This window comes from Lactuca sativa, chromosome 6, assembly GCF_002870075.4.
Source record: "Lactuca sativa cultivar Salinas chromosome 6, Lsat_Salinas_v11, whole genome shotgun sequence".
NCBI lineage: Eukaryota > Viridiplantae > Streptophyta > Magnoliopsida > Asterales > Asteraceae > Lactuca > Lactuca sativa.
The window spans coordinates 145,129,039-145,148,051 of NC_056628.2; the positions used below are offsets into that span (position 1 = coordinate 145,129,039).

At 34.1% G+C, this 19,013-nt stretch overlaps 2 protein-coding genes across 2 annotated transcripts; both read right to left on the minus strand.

Moving 5' to 3' along the window:
• Nucleotides 1-10,540: 10,540 nt before the first annotated feature.
• On the minus strand, nucleotides 10,541-13,194 carry LOC111890554 (uncharacterized). Its single transcript, XM_023886663.1, has 6 exons — nucleotides 13,133-13,194; nucleotides 11,888-12,226; nucleotides 11,524-11,626; nucleotides 11,228-11,328; nucleotides 10,681-11,037; nucleotides 10,541-10,580 (listed from the first exon to the last, which is right to left on the minus strand). Exons 1-6 carry the CDS (start codon nucleotides 13,192-13,194, stop codon nucleotides 10,541-10,543), a joined length of 1,002 nt encoding a protein of 333 aa, XP_023742431.1.
• A 3,381-nt stretch (nucleotides 13,195-16,575) lies between these two features.
• Nucleotides 16,576-18,034, minus strand: LOC111890495 (uncharacterized). The gene is made up of 2 exons (XM_023886601.3): nucleotides 17,210-18,034; nucleotides 16,576-17,113 (listed from the first exon to the last, which is right to left on the minus strand). The coding sequence occupies exons 1-2, from the start codon at nucleotides 18,010-18,012 to the stop codon at nucleotides 16,729-16,731; spliced, it is 1,188 nt and encodes a 395-aa protein (XP_023742369.1). The 5' UTR covers nucleotides 18,013-18,034; the 3' UTR covers nucleotides 16,576-16,728.
• Between the last annotated feature and the right edge of the window lie 979 nt (nucleotides 18,035-19,013).

Below are 19,013 nucleotides of genomic sequence, written 5' to 3' on the forward strand. Positions count from 1 at the left end.
ACTCCGAATCTCAGACTCTACTCAAAACCTATACCCACCAAGTGACCTATTCCATCAATATCTCGAAATACCTAAAATGCCCTCAAAAGTCAAACTTAGTCAACCATGGTCAAAGTCAAAATCAACGGTCAAGGTCAACAGTCCAGGTTGACCCAACACGTCATGTGCACTAACAAACACTCCGTGTTTTGATAGCAATCAGACTGTCGGGAAAACCCCATCCAACACGCTGTGTGGGCTTGCAAACACGTAGTGTTTGCCCGAGTTTCAGCAGCTTAATACATTCAGTAGTTCCTTCGATTTCCAGGGACTCCAAGGCTCTGTTAGATTCAAATGCTATAAAAAATGATACAATTTCCAACTTTATCCATTGGGACTACTTTAAGGGTTCAAAAACCTATCCACAAGGCTTGAAGATTCAAGGGCTTAACCAAATAAGCACTAAACCCTTGAAGTCTGAAATCCATCCTTTCCAAAAGAGATTCTAGCATCAAAACCATCCAAAAGGTCGGTTCTTTATGGACATGCATGTCCAATGCATGTCTTGAACCCAAAATAGGTCAAAAAGGGTAAGTTTTGACCTAATCTCTATGCATGGCATCAAAACTTGGATAAAGACTATATCTAAGGCACTACAAGGTCACATTGACCTAGAGATTCATAAAGTTGAAAACTTTATGAGATCCATCCATTGCAACATCCAAGAATAATGAGAAAAAGGGACAAAACTCAAGATCTAGCAACATAGAGGAATACAAATCGGATCTTGGACACTTACAAAGATCCAGAAGAGTGCCAAACTGAAAGATGAGGGCTTGTTTGCTGGACCCTTGCTTCCTTCTTCCAACTTCTTTCTTCTTTGACTCCAAAAACACCACTCTAGCTCCCAAATGAGACGGAAAAGATGATTAGGGTTCTGAAGGGCCGATATAGGGAAATGGAGGCTGATAAAATACTAGCCCTAGGGACTTCAGGAGATTATATAGGGTGCAAAACCCTAAAAACTACAGTTTTCTCATCTATCCGCTAACACGCCATGTTGGTCCATAAAAATGTGTGGCCCAAACTTTCCTCAACACGTCGTGGTGAGGATTCACCACACTGTGTTCTAAAGGAAAAACATGCATAAATGGAATAACTCTCATACTTGGGAATCGGGATGTTACAATATGCTATTGATGAAGGACTGGTAAGGAAAGAAAAATGCAAACAATTGAGGATTTTACTACTGAGATGAACTTATAAGAGTAGTCAAGACTTAGGATTTTAGTGAAACTGTAAGCAACTAAGCATGCTTTGTGGCGTTCAATTGAACCATCCGATTTAAATTTGTTATGGTAAACCCACTTGGAGCCGACAACATTGGAATCATGGGGTTTAGGAACAAGTTTCCAAGTGTGATTTTGGTGTAAGGCTTCAATCTCGTCATGCATTACTGTTAACCAATGTAGATGCTTCATGGAAGATTTGAACCCTCGTGGTGGAGTAGTAGAGATTAATACAGCATGTAATGCGTGTGAAGTAAGCGAAGAAAGATCAGGAAAGTTTTTGGTTTTAATAATAGATGATTTGAGGCGTGGTTGCATGGGATGAGATGAAGTGGGCTCATCACGTGGATTATTTGGAATATTGGGCTTTGAACCGAAGAGTGCACATCATCATTATCATCATCAAAGGATGGAGGGCACGAGTGATCTGAGTCTGATTATGGAGGATCATGATGAATGGAGACCGATGGTGCATCAGATGGGAAACAAGGCCCACATGGGTCAGCAGTGGTAGTGGGCCGCTTATCATTGGGATGTGTAGTGTCAGCGAATTGTGGGGCGATACTGGCTTGACGATCATTAGATGGAGGCGGTTGAATGGGCGATCCATCATCTAAAAAGGAGCATAATTTAAGAGTATCAAGATCTATAGATGTTTTAGAACTTGAAAAAGGGAATGTAAGCTCATCGAATCGTGCATGGCGGGTTATATAAATACGCGAGTTTTCCAGATCAAGACACTTGTACCCTTTATAGTGGGGATTGTACCCAATAAAGATACATGGTATAATTCGTAGAGTTAATTTGTATGCACTGTAATCACGAAGGTATGGATATACCAAACATCCAAATGCTCTTAAATTCGTATAAGTATGTAACCTTGAGTATAGAAGCTCAAAAGGAGAATGATCATTTAGGACTTTTGTAGGCAACCAATTTATAATGTATGTGGCAGTACTAAAAGCATCAACCCAGTAAGATGCCGGCACATGATCATGAAATAACACAGCTAGCCCAGTTTCAACATTTTGTCAGTGTTTGCGTTCTGCATGCCCGGTTTGTTGAGGTGTATATGGGCAGGAAAGACGATGAAATGTACCATTGTCTTCAAAAAATTGGCGCACAGTGTGATTAACGAATTTCATGCCACCATCACTTTGGAAAACCTTGAATTTTTTGGAAAACTGAGTTTGCACAAGTGAGAGAAAAGATTTTAAAACTGGATAGAAACCATTTTTTGTTTTTAAGGGGTAAAACCATGAAAAATGAGAATGGTCATCCACAAACACAACATAGTATAAATAACCATTCAACCAGTGTGGGTCCACACAAATCACAATGAACAAGATCTAAAGGGTGTAAGACACTTTTTTAATTTAATTCAAAAGATAATCATTGGCCTTTAGATAATTGACAAGGTTTGCAAATAACTGGTTTAGGCAAAATAGAAGTAACACGTAAAACACCAAGTTCGTGTAAAGATTTGATAACATCAAAAGAAACATGTCCAAAATGATTATGCCATAATTCAAAATAAGGTTTTTTAGAGACACCAGAAGTTGCCGTCAAGGCCATTGGAGTGTCTCGAAGAAAATATAATCCATCTTCACATAGGCCTTGAGCTTTCACTTGTTTGTTTAATTTTCCTGTCCTGAATATGGAAAAAAGGCTGAGAAAATAAGACATCAGCTGAGTGATCCATAGTAAGTTTGCTAATTGATAGGAGATTTTTGGTGAGCTTTGTAATAACCAGAACATCACGAAGTGTAAGTTTATTTGAGACCAAAGATTGACCAATATGTGAAACAGGTAAAATATTACCATTCCAAAAGTAACACACATATTACCCGAATGAGGAGTCGTATGTGATAGATTGTCAGGAGAGGGCGTCATATAAGCTATAGGACCAGAATCTACATACCAATCTAGATGTCCTTGATTGACATGGCATTGAGAGGTGAAATCTTGGGCAAGATTTGCGTCGGTTGTGACAGTAGTGGAGGCATAGATGTGAAGGGATGGATAGGATGAGGAATAGTGACCATTAGTTCTACACAACTGACAATGGGGTGGGAGCCTACCCCCACGACCTCTGCCTCCAAACGAGTTACCCACATGTTTTCCTCCACGTGAAAAATGTTGATGTCATCCCCTTGTAGAACCTGACCGTGTTTGTTGTTGAGAAAAGAAGGTGACATGTGGAGTACAAGAGCCATGTAGCGACCGAAGGAACATCTCATGATTTTTAACCTGAGATAGTAGGTCTTGAAAAATAGGTGGGGGTTTGCTATTATGGATAGCAGTGGAAAAGGGCTCAAACGAGGGTCCTAAACCACATAGGAACCAGTAAAATTTGTCCATCGCGTCAATGGGTCGGCCAATAGCTGTTAGTTTATCACAAATAACCTTAAAACTTTGACCATATTCAGAAACAGTAGATGTATGTAATGCCCTGATTCTCAGGTATTGATAGTATGACTTTAAATTTCAAGTTTCAAGGTCTACTCGACGAGTGGATGCCCAGACTCGTCGAGTAGGAGCGGGATTGGGCAACGTATTTAAGTGACCAACTCACCGAGTTGGAAGAGTGACTTGACGAGTTGGAGCTGGAGGGTGAAACCCTAATCCATGGGGTTTTGCACCCTATTTAAAGGATCCTTTGCCACCTTATCCTTCCATTACAGCGCCTGTGAGTTTAGAAACCCTAAATCTCCATTTTTTTCTCCATACTTGTGTGTTTAAGCTTGAAAGATGGATCTTGGTGAGGAAAGGCTTGAAGATCAAGAAGCTTTGAGCAAGGAACAGTTGGGGATTTTAAGTCTACCTCAGTTTATCATCATTTGAAGGTATCAAGTCATCACCTCGAGCTTCTTCTAGCTAGGTCCCTTTTATATTTGAGTTTTGGGACCATTTTGGGCATTTGGTGTTACATTTCGAGTGATGAACCAAGATCTGAAGTTGCAACTTAAGATCTAGGCTCATCTTGGTTCTTTTCATCATAAAGTCTTAGTCTTTAGCATGTTGGTGAAGCTCTTTTTCCTAGAACCTCTTCTTTATCTTGATTTAACTCATTAGCACCTTGCATGCACGTAAAGTTTGCAACTTTACGTGATAAACATGCCCTAGGAGCTTGGATCTACAGCATGGAGCCTTATCATGGCTTAAAAAGCATATGTACGGATGAAGGACTGAAGGGACTCGGCGAGTCGTATGAACGAATCGGCGAGTCGGATGAAGATTTCCTTAGGCTCGGCAAGTCAGACGAGTGACTCGTCGAGTTGGAAAGTTATGCAAGGAACTCGACGACTAGATAAGGGTACTTGACATGTTGAGGTAAAAATGGATTGTTGACCGTGATAGTTGACTTTGACTTTGACCAAGGGTTGACTAGTTGACTTCTGAGGGTATTTTGGCAAATTGAATATTGATAGCAAAGGACATTGGTGAATATAGGCGTTGGATTTGGAGCTACATCTGGAGGATTTTTACAATACCTTCCAAGCTACTTGCGATGTGAGTTATCCTTACTATACTCAAGGGTCTAAGGCACCAAGGCCGGCCCTTTAGATTTTTATCTGGTTATGTTATGCTAGTATGATCTATTAGATCGATATCCTAGAAGGTAGGATACTATTATATGGTATGTGGTATGACCTGTTAGATCGGTATCCTAGAGGGTAGGATAATATTATATGATATGTGGTATGATCTGTTAAATCGGCATCCTGGTAGATAGGATGGAGTCATGTGCTATGTGGTATGATCCGTTAGATCAAGTATTGTATGTAGACTATTATGTGATTATCTGTTATATGTACACGTGTTCGTTTAGCGTTTGAGGTTTATCTGCTTTGTACGGAGGCCAATAGACATGGACATTCCAACCTGTAGGTTGTGGGCCGTGAGTATTCGATCCATCCCGAGGATGATTGGACTCGTAGTATGTGGGCATTCCAACCTGTTGGTTGTGGGCCTGGGGTATTCCATCCTGAGGATGATTGGACCCATAGTATGCTGGCATTCCAACCGGATAGTTGAGGGTCTGGGGTATTCCAACCCGATGGTTGACTGGAGCCATAGTATGCTATTTATGATTATATGTGTATTGTTGTGGTATGGGTATTTTGGGGGAACTCACTAAGCTTTCGGGCTTACAGTTTCAGTTTATTGTTTCAGGTACATCATGGGATCGCGGCAAGGCGAAGGCGTGATCATACAGCTCCTCACTTTTTATGACTTTGCTTCTGGGATACTCTGATATGATACATTTTGAAAACAAGTTTTTTAATGGTTAATGGTTTTGGAAATGTTTTAAAAGTTTTAAATTGGCTTGAATTTTATCGGTGTTACAATGTACCTTTGGAGAGAGTACGTAGAGAATCATGTAGTGAGTGAATTCGTTCAACAGAGGAGTTGCTATACGCAGACTCTAGAGCGGTCCAAATTTCCTAAGTAGTAGAGAGGCCCAAGACTTCGGCAGCAACCTCCTTAGTGAAGGAGGAGTTGAGGAGGATTACTGCTTTTTGATCAAGATCTTTCCAGGCTTCAGACTCCAGGTTTGAGATTAATTTTCCTTCATCCAAAATCGTAACTGAGGGAGCAGGGGTAGCGTCAATATGATGGGTAAGTTTTTGGTAAGAGAAAAGTGGAAGCATTTCATTTTTCCAGAAAAAATCATTTGTAGATCCCAATTTAATGGGAATCATGTGTAGCAAGGTATTCATGGGAAAGACACCATCATTTGAAGAAGACGACCCCATATTAAACAGGTACTAGAAGGAAAGCAAAAACAATGGTTGTGGTTAGGGTTGAAAAGAAAAGACGAGAGGAGGGAAGAGAAGGTTAGGCTGATACCATATAATAATTATGAATAAAAACCACACCTCTAATTGAGAGTGAGGTATCATATATATATATATATATATATATATATATATATATATATATATATATATATATATATATATATATATATATATATATATATATATATATATATATATATATATATATATATATATATATATATATATATATATATATATATATTCAAGAATTACAACTGATCTCCTTAAATGAGGAGATATATTTTACAATAGTAAATACAACAATATATGTAAACTAAATATAGACTAAATATAAACATTATCTAATAAGAGTAATCAATGGTAATTTCAAGCTATCAAACCTAATTGAATTTTATTAAATCATCGGTTTCAACTCCATATATATTTGTAGTTGATAACAAGAAACTTATGTGTTTATTCTAATTATATGGTTTCGGGGTTCATGAATCTGTAAATAGAGTTCTTGATTCGTTTTTCCTCTAGTAGGCATCAGCTATACGATCATAAAGTCAGGGTTTAACATAAAGTTAGGGGAGCTGCTCGAGTAAATTGCTATGTTCTTTAATGGCGGATGGTACTTGTTTGTTGAGTAAACAAATAACTCAAATTAAACTTTTTTAGGCAATTGAGGATTTAACATGCAGTCATTCTCTATATATATAAGCAATTTAGCAATGGTTGTTAATTTTTTTCTTGCTTACAAAGACAAAAGTGATGTGTGATTTCGTGTTCTTTTCTGCCTGGTGCTCGATGTAATGCGTGTGGCTTATTGTTCTTTGTTTTTCCCCAGTCAATCAGGTGCATGTTTCTAATTAGAATACAAAAGAATGTAATGGATCTAACTAAAAACATGTCATATATAGTGAATCCAGATCGGATGTAATATTGAAAATTGTTATGTGATTTGCAATGATTCTTTCAGCCACACTTAGTGAAGGTATACACATTGAAAATATGTACAAATTTGCTATAATGAGCAAGGAGTGCTTGAATACACGCCAAGAAGAAGAGAAAGCCAACATATATATATATATATATATATATATATATATATATATATATATATATATATATATATATATATATATATATATATATATATATATATATATATATATATATATATATATATATATATATATATATATATATATATATATATATATATATATATATATATATATATATATGGTGAGGTTCAATAGAGAACCATAATTAACAATAAACCAATGAACCAATCGTGAGCGTCAGAAATCATAATGATCAACGACCAAGGAAATGGATGTACACTTATAAATTGGACGGACACATCAGATTATACCAAAAAATCTACCTCATTACCATAAAACCCACATTTTTTCGTTTAAATTTTTTTCGACCACATTTTTTATCGAAAAAAAAAACGAATATACCATTATTCACGATTTTTCGTCCTCTTTCCATAGAGATCTATGTTGATGTATAAAATACAAACTTTTTTTTTTGAAAAAAACCCACTTTATTTTGTTATTTTTTCAATATTTAAGTTTATTTTTATATACAAAGAAACTAATTATACCAAAAATATTAATTTTTCTGTACTTTTTTAATAAATATCAACACCGATTAAAAAAAAAGTTAATCAGTTTAGATTCATATTGTGAATCTAAACTGTAAATATTTCAATTTGAAACATTCACAATGTGAATTTGACTTAATATTTCAACTCTTTGAACATTCACAAATTAACATAAGGAAATTTACACATGAATCAAAATATATTTCATGTAGTTTTATAATATTTTAACGTTTTCATTACTCATAAATTAGTTTTGTAAAATCAACAAATGGATTTATTCACATTGTGAATCTGACTTACTATTATTCATACTGTGAATCTGAGCAGGTTCACAAAGTGAATCTGAACAGGTTCACAATGTGAATTTGAACTAAAATTTTGATTTTTTTTTAACATCGATATAAATCTATGTTTAAAGAGTACCAAAAAATATGAATTCTGACATACTTCTATTAAAAAAAAAAAATAGACCTTAACTTTTCAACAAACAAAGAAAATGAAGTAGACTTTTCGAAAAAAAAAAGTTCATTTTTTATATATCAATATGAATCTCTATGAAAAAAGAACGAAAAATCACGAACAATGATATATTCGGTTTTTTTTTGATAAAAAACATGGCCTAAAAAAATTAAACTAAAAAAAAATGAGTTTTATTATAATTCGATGCATGTGCGTCCATTATAAAAATCTATAACCCTTCCTTTTGTCATTGATCGCTTTAAATTTCGACGCTTTGGATTGGTTCTTTGGTTCCGTGATTAATAATGGTTCTCTACTGAATTGTTCTATATAAATGTGTGTGTGTGACCCGTGTAGTACACGGGTTAATAAAAAAAGGTAAATATAATAAATTAGCATTAAATATTGTTTATAGTAAATTGTTAAAGTAAATACAATCAAAATGATGAATAAGAAAATAATTCAATGTATATTAATAAAAAAAGCTATTGACGTGTTTTAAATAATTATGTTGAATATCAAGGTGTAAAATTAATATTTTTTAAAGTAAAATTTAAAAATAAATACAATAAAAACATGAATAAGTGAGTAATTGAATCTATACTAATAAAATAAGTATTGATATATTGTAAATAATTATTATGAATCACAAAATTTTAAAAACATCTTTGAATACAACATTAGATGTCATATTGCTAACGGACATATTGATCACCTTGAATATATACCAACATATATATATATATATATATATATATATATATATATATATATATATATATATATATATATATATATATATATATATATATATATATATATATATATATATATAAGCACATAAAATATATTTTTTTGTTAACGGATGCAAGGTATTAAAGAAAATCAAATTATATATATATACCGAAGAAAATAAACAAGAAAATTTAGAAAATGGACGGTGAAAGTAATATTTATAAAGTGAAAAGTGAAAAGGGTCAAAGTGACATTTTAAAAAAATAAAAGGGTAAAAAATCATAAACTCATAAAGATAAAATATAGACTAAATTGCATAAAATGGTCCTAATGGTTTAATAAGACCAAAAGCAACGATGTGAGCAAAGAAGACCATTCCGCAAGTTTTGGAGACCATATGGATCATGCTCAGCAAAATTTTTTTAGCAAAGATTGAGTTTGCGACATTTGGTAAACCACGATGACCATTCATATAATTTATTTCTTAATTAATCTATAATAATAAAATTAGTTAATTTGAATTCACAAGTTGAAATAAGAATTCACGAATGGAAGGTTATTAATTACATTCATACATATTAATTAATATATTAATAAAATTAGTTAATCTATACTAATAAATAAAACTCATTTTCTGCCACATGTCATGTCCTCATTGATTTGGACACATGGCATTTTAATAGATTTTTAGAATTTATTTATTTCCATATGTAATTTTCTGATTTGTTCACATATCATACTTATTTCGGTTATAATATTGAGAAAAATAAATGCTTCCTTGAAAAAGAATTGATATATTTATAATGAAATAAATGTTATAATTAATGAGAGCTCTAAAATTGATATTGATATTAAATTTAATGTTTAAATATTGATATTAAATTTGTATTTTTAATAAACCCGTGTACACGGGTCTTACACCTAGTATATTAATAAAATTAATTAATATGAGATTATATTTAATAGGTGGAAGTTGACTAAAGAAAAGGAAAAAATCACAAAAACGAAAAGTGGAAAAAAAATAACTAATTTCTTTTTTCAGAAAATGACATGTGTCAAATTCAATGAGAATTTGACATTTGACAAAAATAATATTTATTTATTAGTGTAGATAATTTATGGAAAAAACGGCAATGGCCCTTCCTTAGTTCTTAATCATATTACATGATTGAGGATTCATTACTTCCTACGATGACATAGATAACAAGTATTGAGGCTACAGACTCTACCCCGACATTCTAGGATCAAACGACCGTTGATATCTTGATTACACACGTACTTGGGCGTTTTCTTTCTCCTAAAACATGTTAATGGATGTTTGTGATAGGAATCATTTAAGGCACCTTCTTTGAAAATGTTTGAATAATAATCGATTTGACTAAGGCAATGAAGGTGAAAAGAATTTTAGCATTTGTGACAATAATAAAGGGGGGACTTGTTGAAGACAAGTGATGACAAATTGATTTAACTCACAGTTTTCCACATCTTTATTTAAGAGCAAAATGGCATTTTATAGCCATTACAAACCAAAAGAAGGATATGACTGAGCAATAGGGATTACCAAGTCAAACTAACTAATTACTTAGGCCTTATTTCAAGTAGACTAAAAGAAGAGTGGGTTAACCTAAACATAGAGATCATCCCAATAAATTCCTTCCCTTATACAAGTAACATTAAGCTTCTTTTTTAACATCATGCACTCCGATTTCCTTCCTGATAAATTAAAATGCATTCAAAGTCAATGGCTTGTTCATAATGTCTGCTAGCTTCTCCTTGATCTATAAAACTTTGGTTGGATAACATATTTATTTACCAATCTATGTTGTAATGGAAACAAATGTCTATATGATTTGTACTTCTTCGATGCATTACCAGGTTTTTTGATAGCTTTATGGTTGAACAATTATCACACATAACCTCCACTGTTCCAGCTTTTTCTTCATGTTCTTCAAGCAGTCCTTTCAGCCATATGCAATGGCATGTACATGTTGTGACTATAACATATTCATCTTCGGTTGTTGACATGGTGACTACTTCTTGCTTACGTGAACTCCAACATATTACAACACCACTAAACAGGAGCACATACCCATAAATGCTTTTCTGTTCCTCTAGATCATGAGCATAATTTCTATCAGTGAACACCCTTAGCTTTTGACTTTTATCACTCCTGTAGTGCAACTCATAATTTATATTTCCTTTAAATACCTCAATACTCGCTTTGCCACACCCATGTGTTCCTTATTGGGTTTTTCATAAATCTCGCTAGCAAGCTGACCACATACATCAGATCTGGTTGTGTCGATGTTAAATACATGAGACTTCCTATAAGACTCATATACTTAGTGTTATCCACATACTTCCCTGTTGTGAGCTTCATGAGTTTGATACCCGGAACAATTGGATTCTTTACACCAGTTGCTTCCCAAATTTTGAAACACTGTAAGATCTCCTTTGCATACTGCGATTGACACAATGTAATTCCTTCTTAATTCTGGTTTATTTCCACACCAAGGAAGAACTTCATCTTGCCGAGGTTGGTCATTTTGAATTCACGTTGCATAGATTTTTTAAATGACTCACAAAACACTGAATCATTTCTAGTATAGATCAAATCATCAACGTATAAGCTAACAATGATGACTTTATTTTGTACCTTCTTTACAAACAGTGTGTCATCATGGCTGCTTTTCTTGAACCCTTCACGTATGAAGTAACCTTCAATCTTATTAAACCAACATCGGGGAGCTTTCTTTAATCTGTACAGTGCACACTTTAACCTGTACACCTTGTCTTCCTCTCCCTTATTTATGAAACCCTTTGGTTGAATGACATGTACCACTTCCTTGAGCTCACCATTAAAGAAGGCACTTTTGACATCTAATTGGTATACTTTCCACTTTCTTTATGCTGCCATTGCTATTAGATTTGTGATCGTGTCCCAACGACCTACTAAAACTTCACTATAATCTACTCCTTCCCATTGGGCATATCCTTTGACTACAAACTTAGCTTTGTACTTGCCAACCTTTCCAAGTTCATTGATTTTTGTCTTGTACATCCATTTTACTCCTATAGGCTTGATTCCAGCTGGAGGGACAATCAATTCGCATGTATGATTCCTTTCTATGGCAGTCATCTCAACATTTATTGCTTGTACCCATTTGTCATCTTTGTAGGCTTCTTCATATGTTACAGGGTCACTAGTGGCAATGTATATTGCAAGACCAGCTTCATCTTCATTGAAAAGTTCTTGATTTGTGTAGTAGTCATTCATCCACACGGGTGGTCTTCGAGTGTGAATGGTTGAATCAGGTTGGGGTGTTGGTGTGCTTTGATCCTGTGTATTTTCTGAGTATCTGAGATGGGACTGTTAGGATCTTTATGTATAATTTCAGTTTGGGACATGCCATAAATCGATGAGCCTGTTTCAACATCATATTTTTGTGTTGAATTTGGAGGACTTTGTGGTTCTTCTACATTTTCATTTTCCTGTTGATTCCTTTGAACATATTCATCATCTTTTATAATTAGCTCTTGTGCTCTCTGGTTCTCTTTAGACTAATCTCAAGTAGCATCCTCATAAAAAATCGAGTAAATTACATGAATGGTCCCTATGGTTTGGGGTAATTTGCGTGTTTTGTCCCTAACTTATTTTTTAACTCGGAAGGTCCCTATTGTTTGTTTTTGTTACGCGTTTGGTCCCTACTTTTTGTTTTTGTTACACGCTTGGTCCCTTTCTTACCTAAAAATATTATTATTTAAATATGGAAGAGTGGTGGGGTAGGTAAAATAAGGTGAGGGAGGTGGGGTTGGGGGTATGTTTATCTAAATAAATCAAAACATTAAGGGCAAAATAGTCTTTTTAGGTAATACATGGACCAAACGCATAGCAAAAACAAACAATAGGGACTTTCCGAGTTAAAAAAAATAAGCTAGGGAACAAACATGCAAATTACCCTAAACAATATGGACTATTTGTGTAATTTACTCTAAAAAATCACATATCTACTGATCAAAATTTTCTTTCTTGATGGATCATACAATCGATAGGATTTTAATTCTTGGCTAACTCCCAAAAACACACACTTGTGAATTCTTGCATCCAGTTTTGTTCGTAAATGGAAAGGTATATGTACATACCCTATATATATCCAAATACCTTAAAATGCTCAACACTTGGTTTAGACCCTGTCCAGAACTCTTCTGGTACATTTTCTTCAAGCCTCCTACTCGTATACCTGTTTAACACATGACACGCTTACCTTGCTTCTTTTGGCCAAAAATACGTAGGCATTGACTTTTCTGTTAATAAGCATCGAACCATGTTTATGAGAGTTGGGTTTCATCGCTCTACAACCCTATTTTGTTGTGGGGTGTAGGCGGCTGTAAGCTGCCTTTTAATGCCTTGAACTTCACAGAACTCATTGAATACATTTGAGGTGAACTCACATTCTCTTTCACTTCTCAAACACTTGATATTCATGCCAATTTCCTTTTCCATAGATCTTTTAAAACTTTTAAACATTTCAAAACGTTCATCTTTTTGTGACAAGAAATAAACCCATGACTTTCGAGTTTAGTCATCAATAAACATGAGTATGTACCACTTTCCGCTGGTTGAGACAGGAGTGATGGGCCCATATAAGTATGTGTGTATCAACTACAGCTTCTATGTTGCATGCCATTTGCTCTTCTTGGGTATCTCCTCTCTTTTTTGTTTTCCAATGGCACGTACAGGTCTCACATATAGCATGCTTCTCAGCAACTGAGGGTAGTCCTTTCACCATTTGTTTATACAACATGGTTCTGATAGTCTTGTGGTTGACGTGTCCAAACCTCTTATGCCAAATTTAAGTCTTAGAATCATCACTAACTCGTAGGCATTCCAGTCGTTGAGGTCGGAATGAAACATACACATGGAAGATCCTGTTCTTTTTGATATTGGATGAAATGATCAAACCCCATTGTGGGTGGAAGACCATACAATCTGAGACTTGTCAAATTATGGCCTATTATTTTTTTGTGATATTCCTCGACCATTCCCTATTCCTCTATTTGTGTTCCCTCTACCTTGGCCTTTTCCAGTACTTTGATCGTTTTCAACTTTTAGGACTTTTTCATCGTTCACCTTTCTTCTAATTTTTTGTTCATGTACCCTTAATGAGCTTTGAAGCTCATCTACTATCATGGTATCAAGATCCCTTGATTATTCTATGGTACAAACCACAAAGTTGAAACTTTCTAGCATAGTCCTTGGTACATTTTCTATGATCTTCACATCACTCATGTCTTCACCAGCATTTCGTAGATCATTTGAAATGACCATGACACGACTAAGGTAGTCGGTAACAGTTTCTCCTGCTTTCATCTCTAGCATCTCGAAGTCCCTACGGAGTCGCTGTAATTGAGCTTGTTTTACTCTAGCATTTCCCTGATATTTGAGCTTCATAGCATCCCTTATCTGTTTTGTTGTGTGCTTCATAGCATTTCCTTTAAGCTTTCTCTCATCATAGTTCTTCTGTTGTGTCGCTGTTTTCTGCTCCCCTATCCTGCCCTCATCTACCACTTGCCAAAATTCTTTATATTGGAGAAGATTTTCCATTACCATACTACAATGGTCGTAATCTCTAGCGAATTAGGGTACACCGGGAGCATGAAACTGTCTTATTTCCTCCCCCATAGCAATGATTTCTTGAACACTCTCGTGAATGGAATTGCGTTCTGATACCACTTGTTGAAGGCAAGTGATGACAATTAATTGATTCAACTCATAATTTTCCACACCTTTATTCAAGAACAAAAAGGCTTTTAAAGCCATTACAAAATAGAAAAACAAAAATGTTGGAAGATCAAAACAATAGCTAAATCCCTAGTGTGTTTTTTCAATTATCCATCTTTTTCTGTAATAAATTTAAGAAAAGAGCTCTCAGGGCATGTTTTATTATTTATCTATCTGTGTTTCAATAGCATATTAACATTTAAATCGAAACCCTTAATTTGATTGATGAGGTAGTCGGAATAAAGGAGGAATTCAAGTATGAGATAAAACATAACTCCAATTTTCTTTAGGTCTTTATGTTTGAAAAAAATAGAGTATCCCCAAATGTTAAGCAAAATCGAGAAACAAAGCAACCCCAAGTAACAAAAAAAAAATGAAAAGTGGAGCAGCACCAAAGGGTAATCAAATTTAAACCATACCCCAATTAGTCTACAAGTATTTTGATGGTTTAGAGATGATATTTTTTAGTCTGCTTTCTTATAAAACATTCTAAATATATTTAGAAAGAATTTTGTTCATTAAGCAAATCAACAAATGAAGGCTTGATTGCAGGTTTTGGTATAAAGCTAATCATTTTGAGGAAATGGAGCAACCAATTTAGGATAGAATAAAGAATACTCCATGTGGCCATATGTATATTATTACCAAAACATAAAGGTATGGTTTTTCTACGACATCCGAATTCAAAACACCAAAAAGATCACAAAGACCTAGGAAACCAATGTGGTATCATTAACCTTCTTGCATATAACTAATTCAAATATAATTGACTGGAGATTGAATGTGATTCCTCATGTTATGTAACTAAAACTCATAAGTCATTGTATTCAATTTCCATTATATAATGCATTAATTACATCAAGGTTCTGGTTTTTTTATAAGTCTCCAATGGCCGACTAGTTCATGTATTCGAATTTCAATCATTTCCTACTTAGCATTGGTATTTGAAAGGCTTTAGGATTTCATAAGCATTACAGAAAATCATGGCCTTTAGCCATGTGGGTTATTAGTTTTTATGAAAAATATATTGTATGAATAAATAGGCATTGGGTTATTAGTTTTTATGAGCAATATATTGTATGAATAAATAGGCATTGAATTTATTTATAGAATTCAAATAAGAATTCTTCGGTAATTTGAATAGATTATAGAGTTGTTAAAGGTTGATATCTATTAGAAACTCATCATTTTTGGAGCACCCCAAGCATCAGGATAACAATTTATCTGCTTACTGGACATGTCGTTTCTTCATTCAAATAAGAATCAAGCCAAAATTATTTAAGTCGCACTTGAAGAAGGCATACAAATTGAAAATGTAATTGCTATGAGCAAATATCGTAGGAAGTGAAAACCAACATATAGAAATAATTAATGGAAACAATGACAGGGCCCTTCCTTATTTCCTATTAATCGTATTACATGATTTATGATTTAGTACTTATTAATATGGCAATCATAACAAATACTAAAATTACAGACTCTTGCCCGACATTCAAGGATCAAATAACCATTAATATCTTGATTACAATTAGAACACACATACTTGGGCGTTTTCTTTCTCCAAACAAATGTTAATGGATGTTTGTGACGTGAATCATTCGAGGTACCCTCACGGAAAATGTTTGCATAATAATTGATTCGACTAATGCAATCAAGGTGAAAAGAATTTTTGCAATTGCCGCAATAATAGAGGGGGAACTTGGGGTGCATTTCTTCCTCACAAATATCACAATAGAAATCATCCGGGTGATCCATGACCGGGGGATACGTCAATGGGATTTCATGTCCTTTGCAATACCTATGACCAATGGAATCTGGCGATCTCATTGCACAAAACATGTCTAATAAGAAGTCGCAAGACTTACAAGCATAACTTATACCCTTAAACCACTTGTTGCATGCGTTACAAATAGGTTTAGGATCGATAACTTGGATAAGACGATGTTTGTGAGATTTATGTTTAATGGTGTTGGGTAGAAATGCACAGTTCACATCGAGGTTGAACTCACAAGTTTCACATTTGTATAAAAATGTGTTGCTAATGCTATAACAACCAGTGCATTTATAGTAGCTCTTATGTCACCTTGTGTTTATCAAGGCAAGCAAATGATCTGGGTGAAGTGGATGTTGTAATTTGAGTGGTAACTCGGCACAATATTTGTGGAGAGTGAATGAACATCCATCTTTGCAACTACAGTACGGAAGGGAGAGGGGTCGTACACACCCGTGACATACCTCAATTGTATCACTACAACTAGACGTGTTGTTAGGTTTAGGTTGAGGTTGAACATGAAGGATTAGTGGATGTTCATGACTCCAATGGTTAATATTAGTTGTTTCATCATCATCTCGAGTCATCTTTTCAAAATGTAGTAGTTTCAATGGATCTGTAAACGCGTCTGACATGGGAAAATGCAGCAAACCATTTTCATCCTCATCAACAGTACTCAGACCATCTCCATCTCTGAAACGACATAATCTTGATTAGAACAAGCATTCACAAACACACACCAGCATTCACAAACACAAACCAAAAAGAAAGTAAAGAAGTTTTATTTACCTTGGAGTTGAAGGACGTTCTGCATTCAAGGCACACTTTATATGTGCAAAAAATCTACAATTTGCACAATGATACAACCACTCATTTCGCTGGATGTATTTGTTGCAAGTTTCACAATAATATGAGAAATTAAAGAAAATTTCTGGAAGCGAATAGACGAGAACCAGTTTGTGATTGGGGTGATGGGGTAGTTGGATGGTAGGTGCTAAGGAAGCGCAAGTCTTGTGGATCCAAAAATCACAACTATCACACTCATAGGATAAGCCTTCATCCTTATAAGTATTGCAAGCATCACAACGAAATGCAGCAGGTCTTAATTTGAGGCTTAAAGTGTGTTGTGGGTGGCCTTCATGTTTAACCTTCTTCTTTGCCTCCTCCTTGATAGCATCTGCCTCAGCCTTGCAAGCAATCCTAGCAACACAACAATCAATGCAAGCTGTAAAGATGTATGTGTTATCCTTAAGAAATGCATACGAAAACACTGTAGATTTCTTTCGAATACGACACACATTACAACTCCAAAATTTGGAATCTGTATCATTCAAATCAGTAAGTGTTAGATGTTGATGATATAAGGAAGGGTCATTGAAAGTGTGTGGAAGTTGTGCACATGCTTTATGCAGAAAGTAATGACATTGGATGCAAGCATATGCAAAACCACTTGATATGGGTTTTTCACATGCATAGCAGCCAATCAATCCTGATTTCTCCTCACCACCATTGACACTAGCACCTACAATTGTCTCAGAGCTGAGGAGCTTTAATGGATGGCTTTTATGACTAAAATGGTTAATCTCTTCCATATCTTCTCTCTCTTTATTTTGTCTAAAATGACATATATTTAGCCCTTCATTAAATTTATATAAAATAAGGTAGAGGCAAAATACCATTTCCACAAAATCAACTTAACTTTTTTAGATTGCTTTGCTTCCAAGTATAGTTTCTAATGCTATTTACAACATTCTTTTCTCTAATATCAAGTTAAATTTAACATACATATTTTTTCCAATTGAATTCACTTTCTGAATGTATTAGTCATGATTTCAAATAACTGGATTCCTTCCTTTTATCTTAATTTGTTGATTACTTATTTTTAGCTTTATTGAAAATTATAAACATGAAATCATTAACAAATATTGTCAATGGATATTATTTGTATGTATTAGTCATGATTTCACAAGGACTTTAATTGATCAATATAAAATTTTAGAAAAAAAAAAATAACCGCATAGACATATAACTTGATTTGAGTGTTGATTGTATTTCAAATGTTATTCTCTTGTGATTTCAAATATCTCATCCACAATATATTCATATTCGTTTACGTAGTAGACTATCATAATATTCTTTTAAATATATTAAAATTGTTTTCAAGAGTCTATAATTAGAGTACATAATATATTTTTGAAGAATTTAACTATATTATTTTAATTATTATATTTTAAGATTATGTTTGACAAACTAGCTGAAAGGTTAGTAGTTAGTTGACAAAATATGATGTTTGGTAAAAATCCGTTGATAAGTTAGTTATGAAATATAAAACGACATATAAGGACATGTACAAAAATGATTCAAATTAATAAGAAAAATATGTAATACATAAAATTAAATTAATGTAAATACTAAAAAACATTTATCGGATTATTTGTATTTAAGTAAAATTTTGTGCATCCCATATCATATGTGTAATATTATCATGGATTTCTCGCATCTCATGGAATGACTGTTGAATATTATCAAGACTAAATCTTGAATGGTTTTTATGTTCTTCTATAGGAATGTAATTGTTCTTTATAGGAGGCAT

Excerpts from the sequence above, each read along its gene's own strand:
- LOC111890554 (XM_023886663.1), bottom strand. The coding sequence starts at position 13,194 with ATGGTTCGATGCTTATTAACAGAAAAGTCAATGCCTACGTATTTTTGG. Across the intron at positions 11,627-11,887 it reads GAACTTGGAAAGGTTGGCAA|ATTAAAGAAAGCTCCCCGAT; the intron begins GTACAAAGCTAA and ends TGCACTGTACAG. Across the intron at positions 11,329-11,523 it reads ACACACTGTTTGTAAAGAAG|TATGCAAAGGAGATCTTACA; the intron begins GTACAAAATAAA and ends TGTCAATCGCAG.
- LOC111890495 (XM_023886601.3), bottom strand. The coding sequence starts at position 18,012 with ATGGAAGAGATTAACCATTTTAGTCATAAAAGCCATCCATTAAAGCTC. Across the intron at positions 17,114-17,209 it reads GAACGTCCTTCAACTCCAAG|AGATGGAGATGGTCTGAGTA; the intron begins GTAAATAAAACT and ends ATGTCGTTTCAG.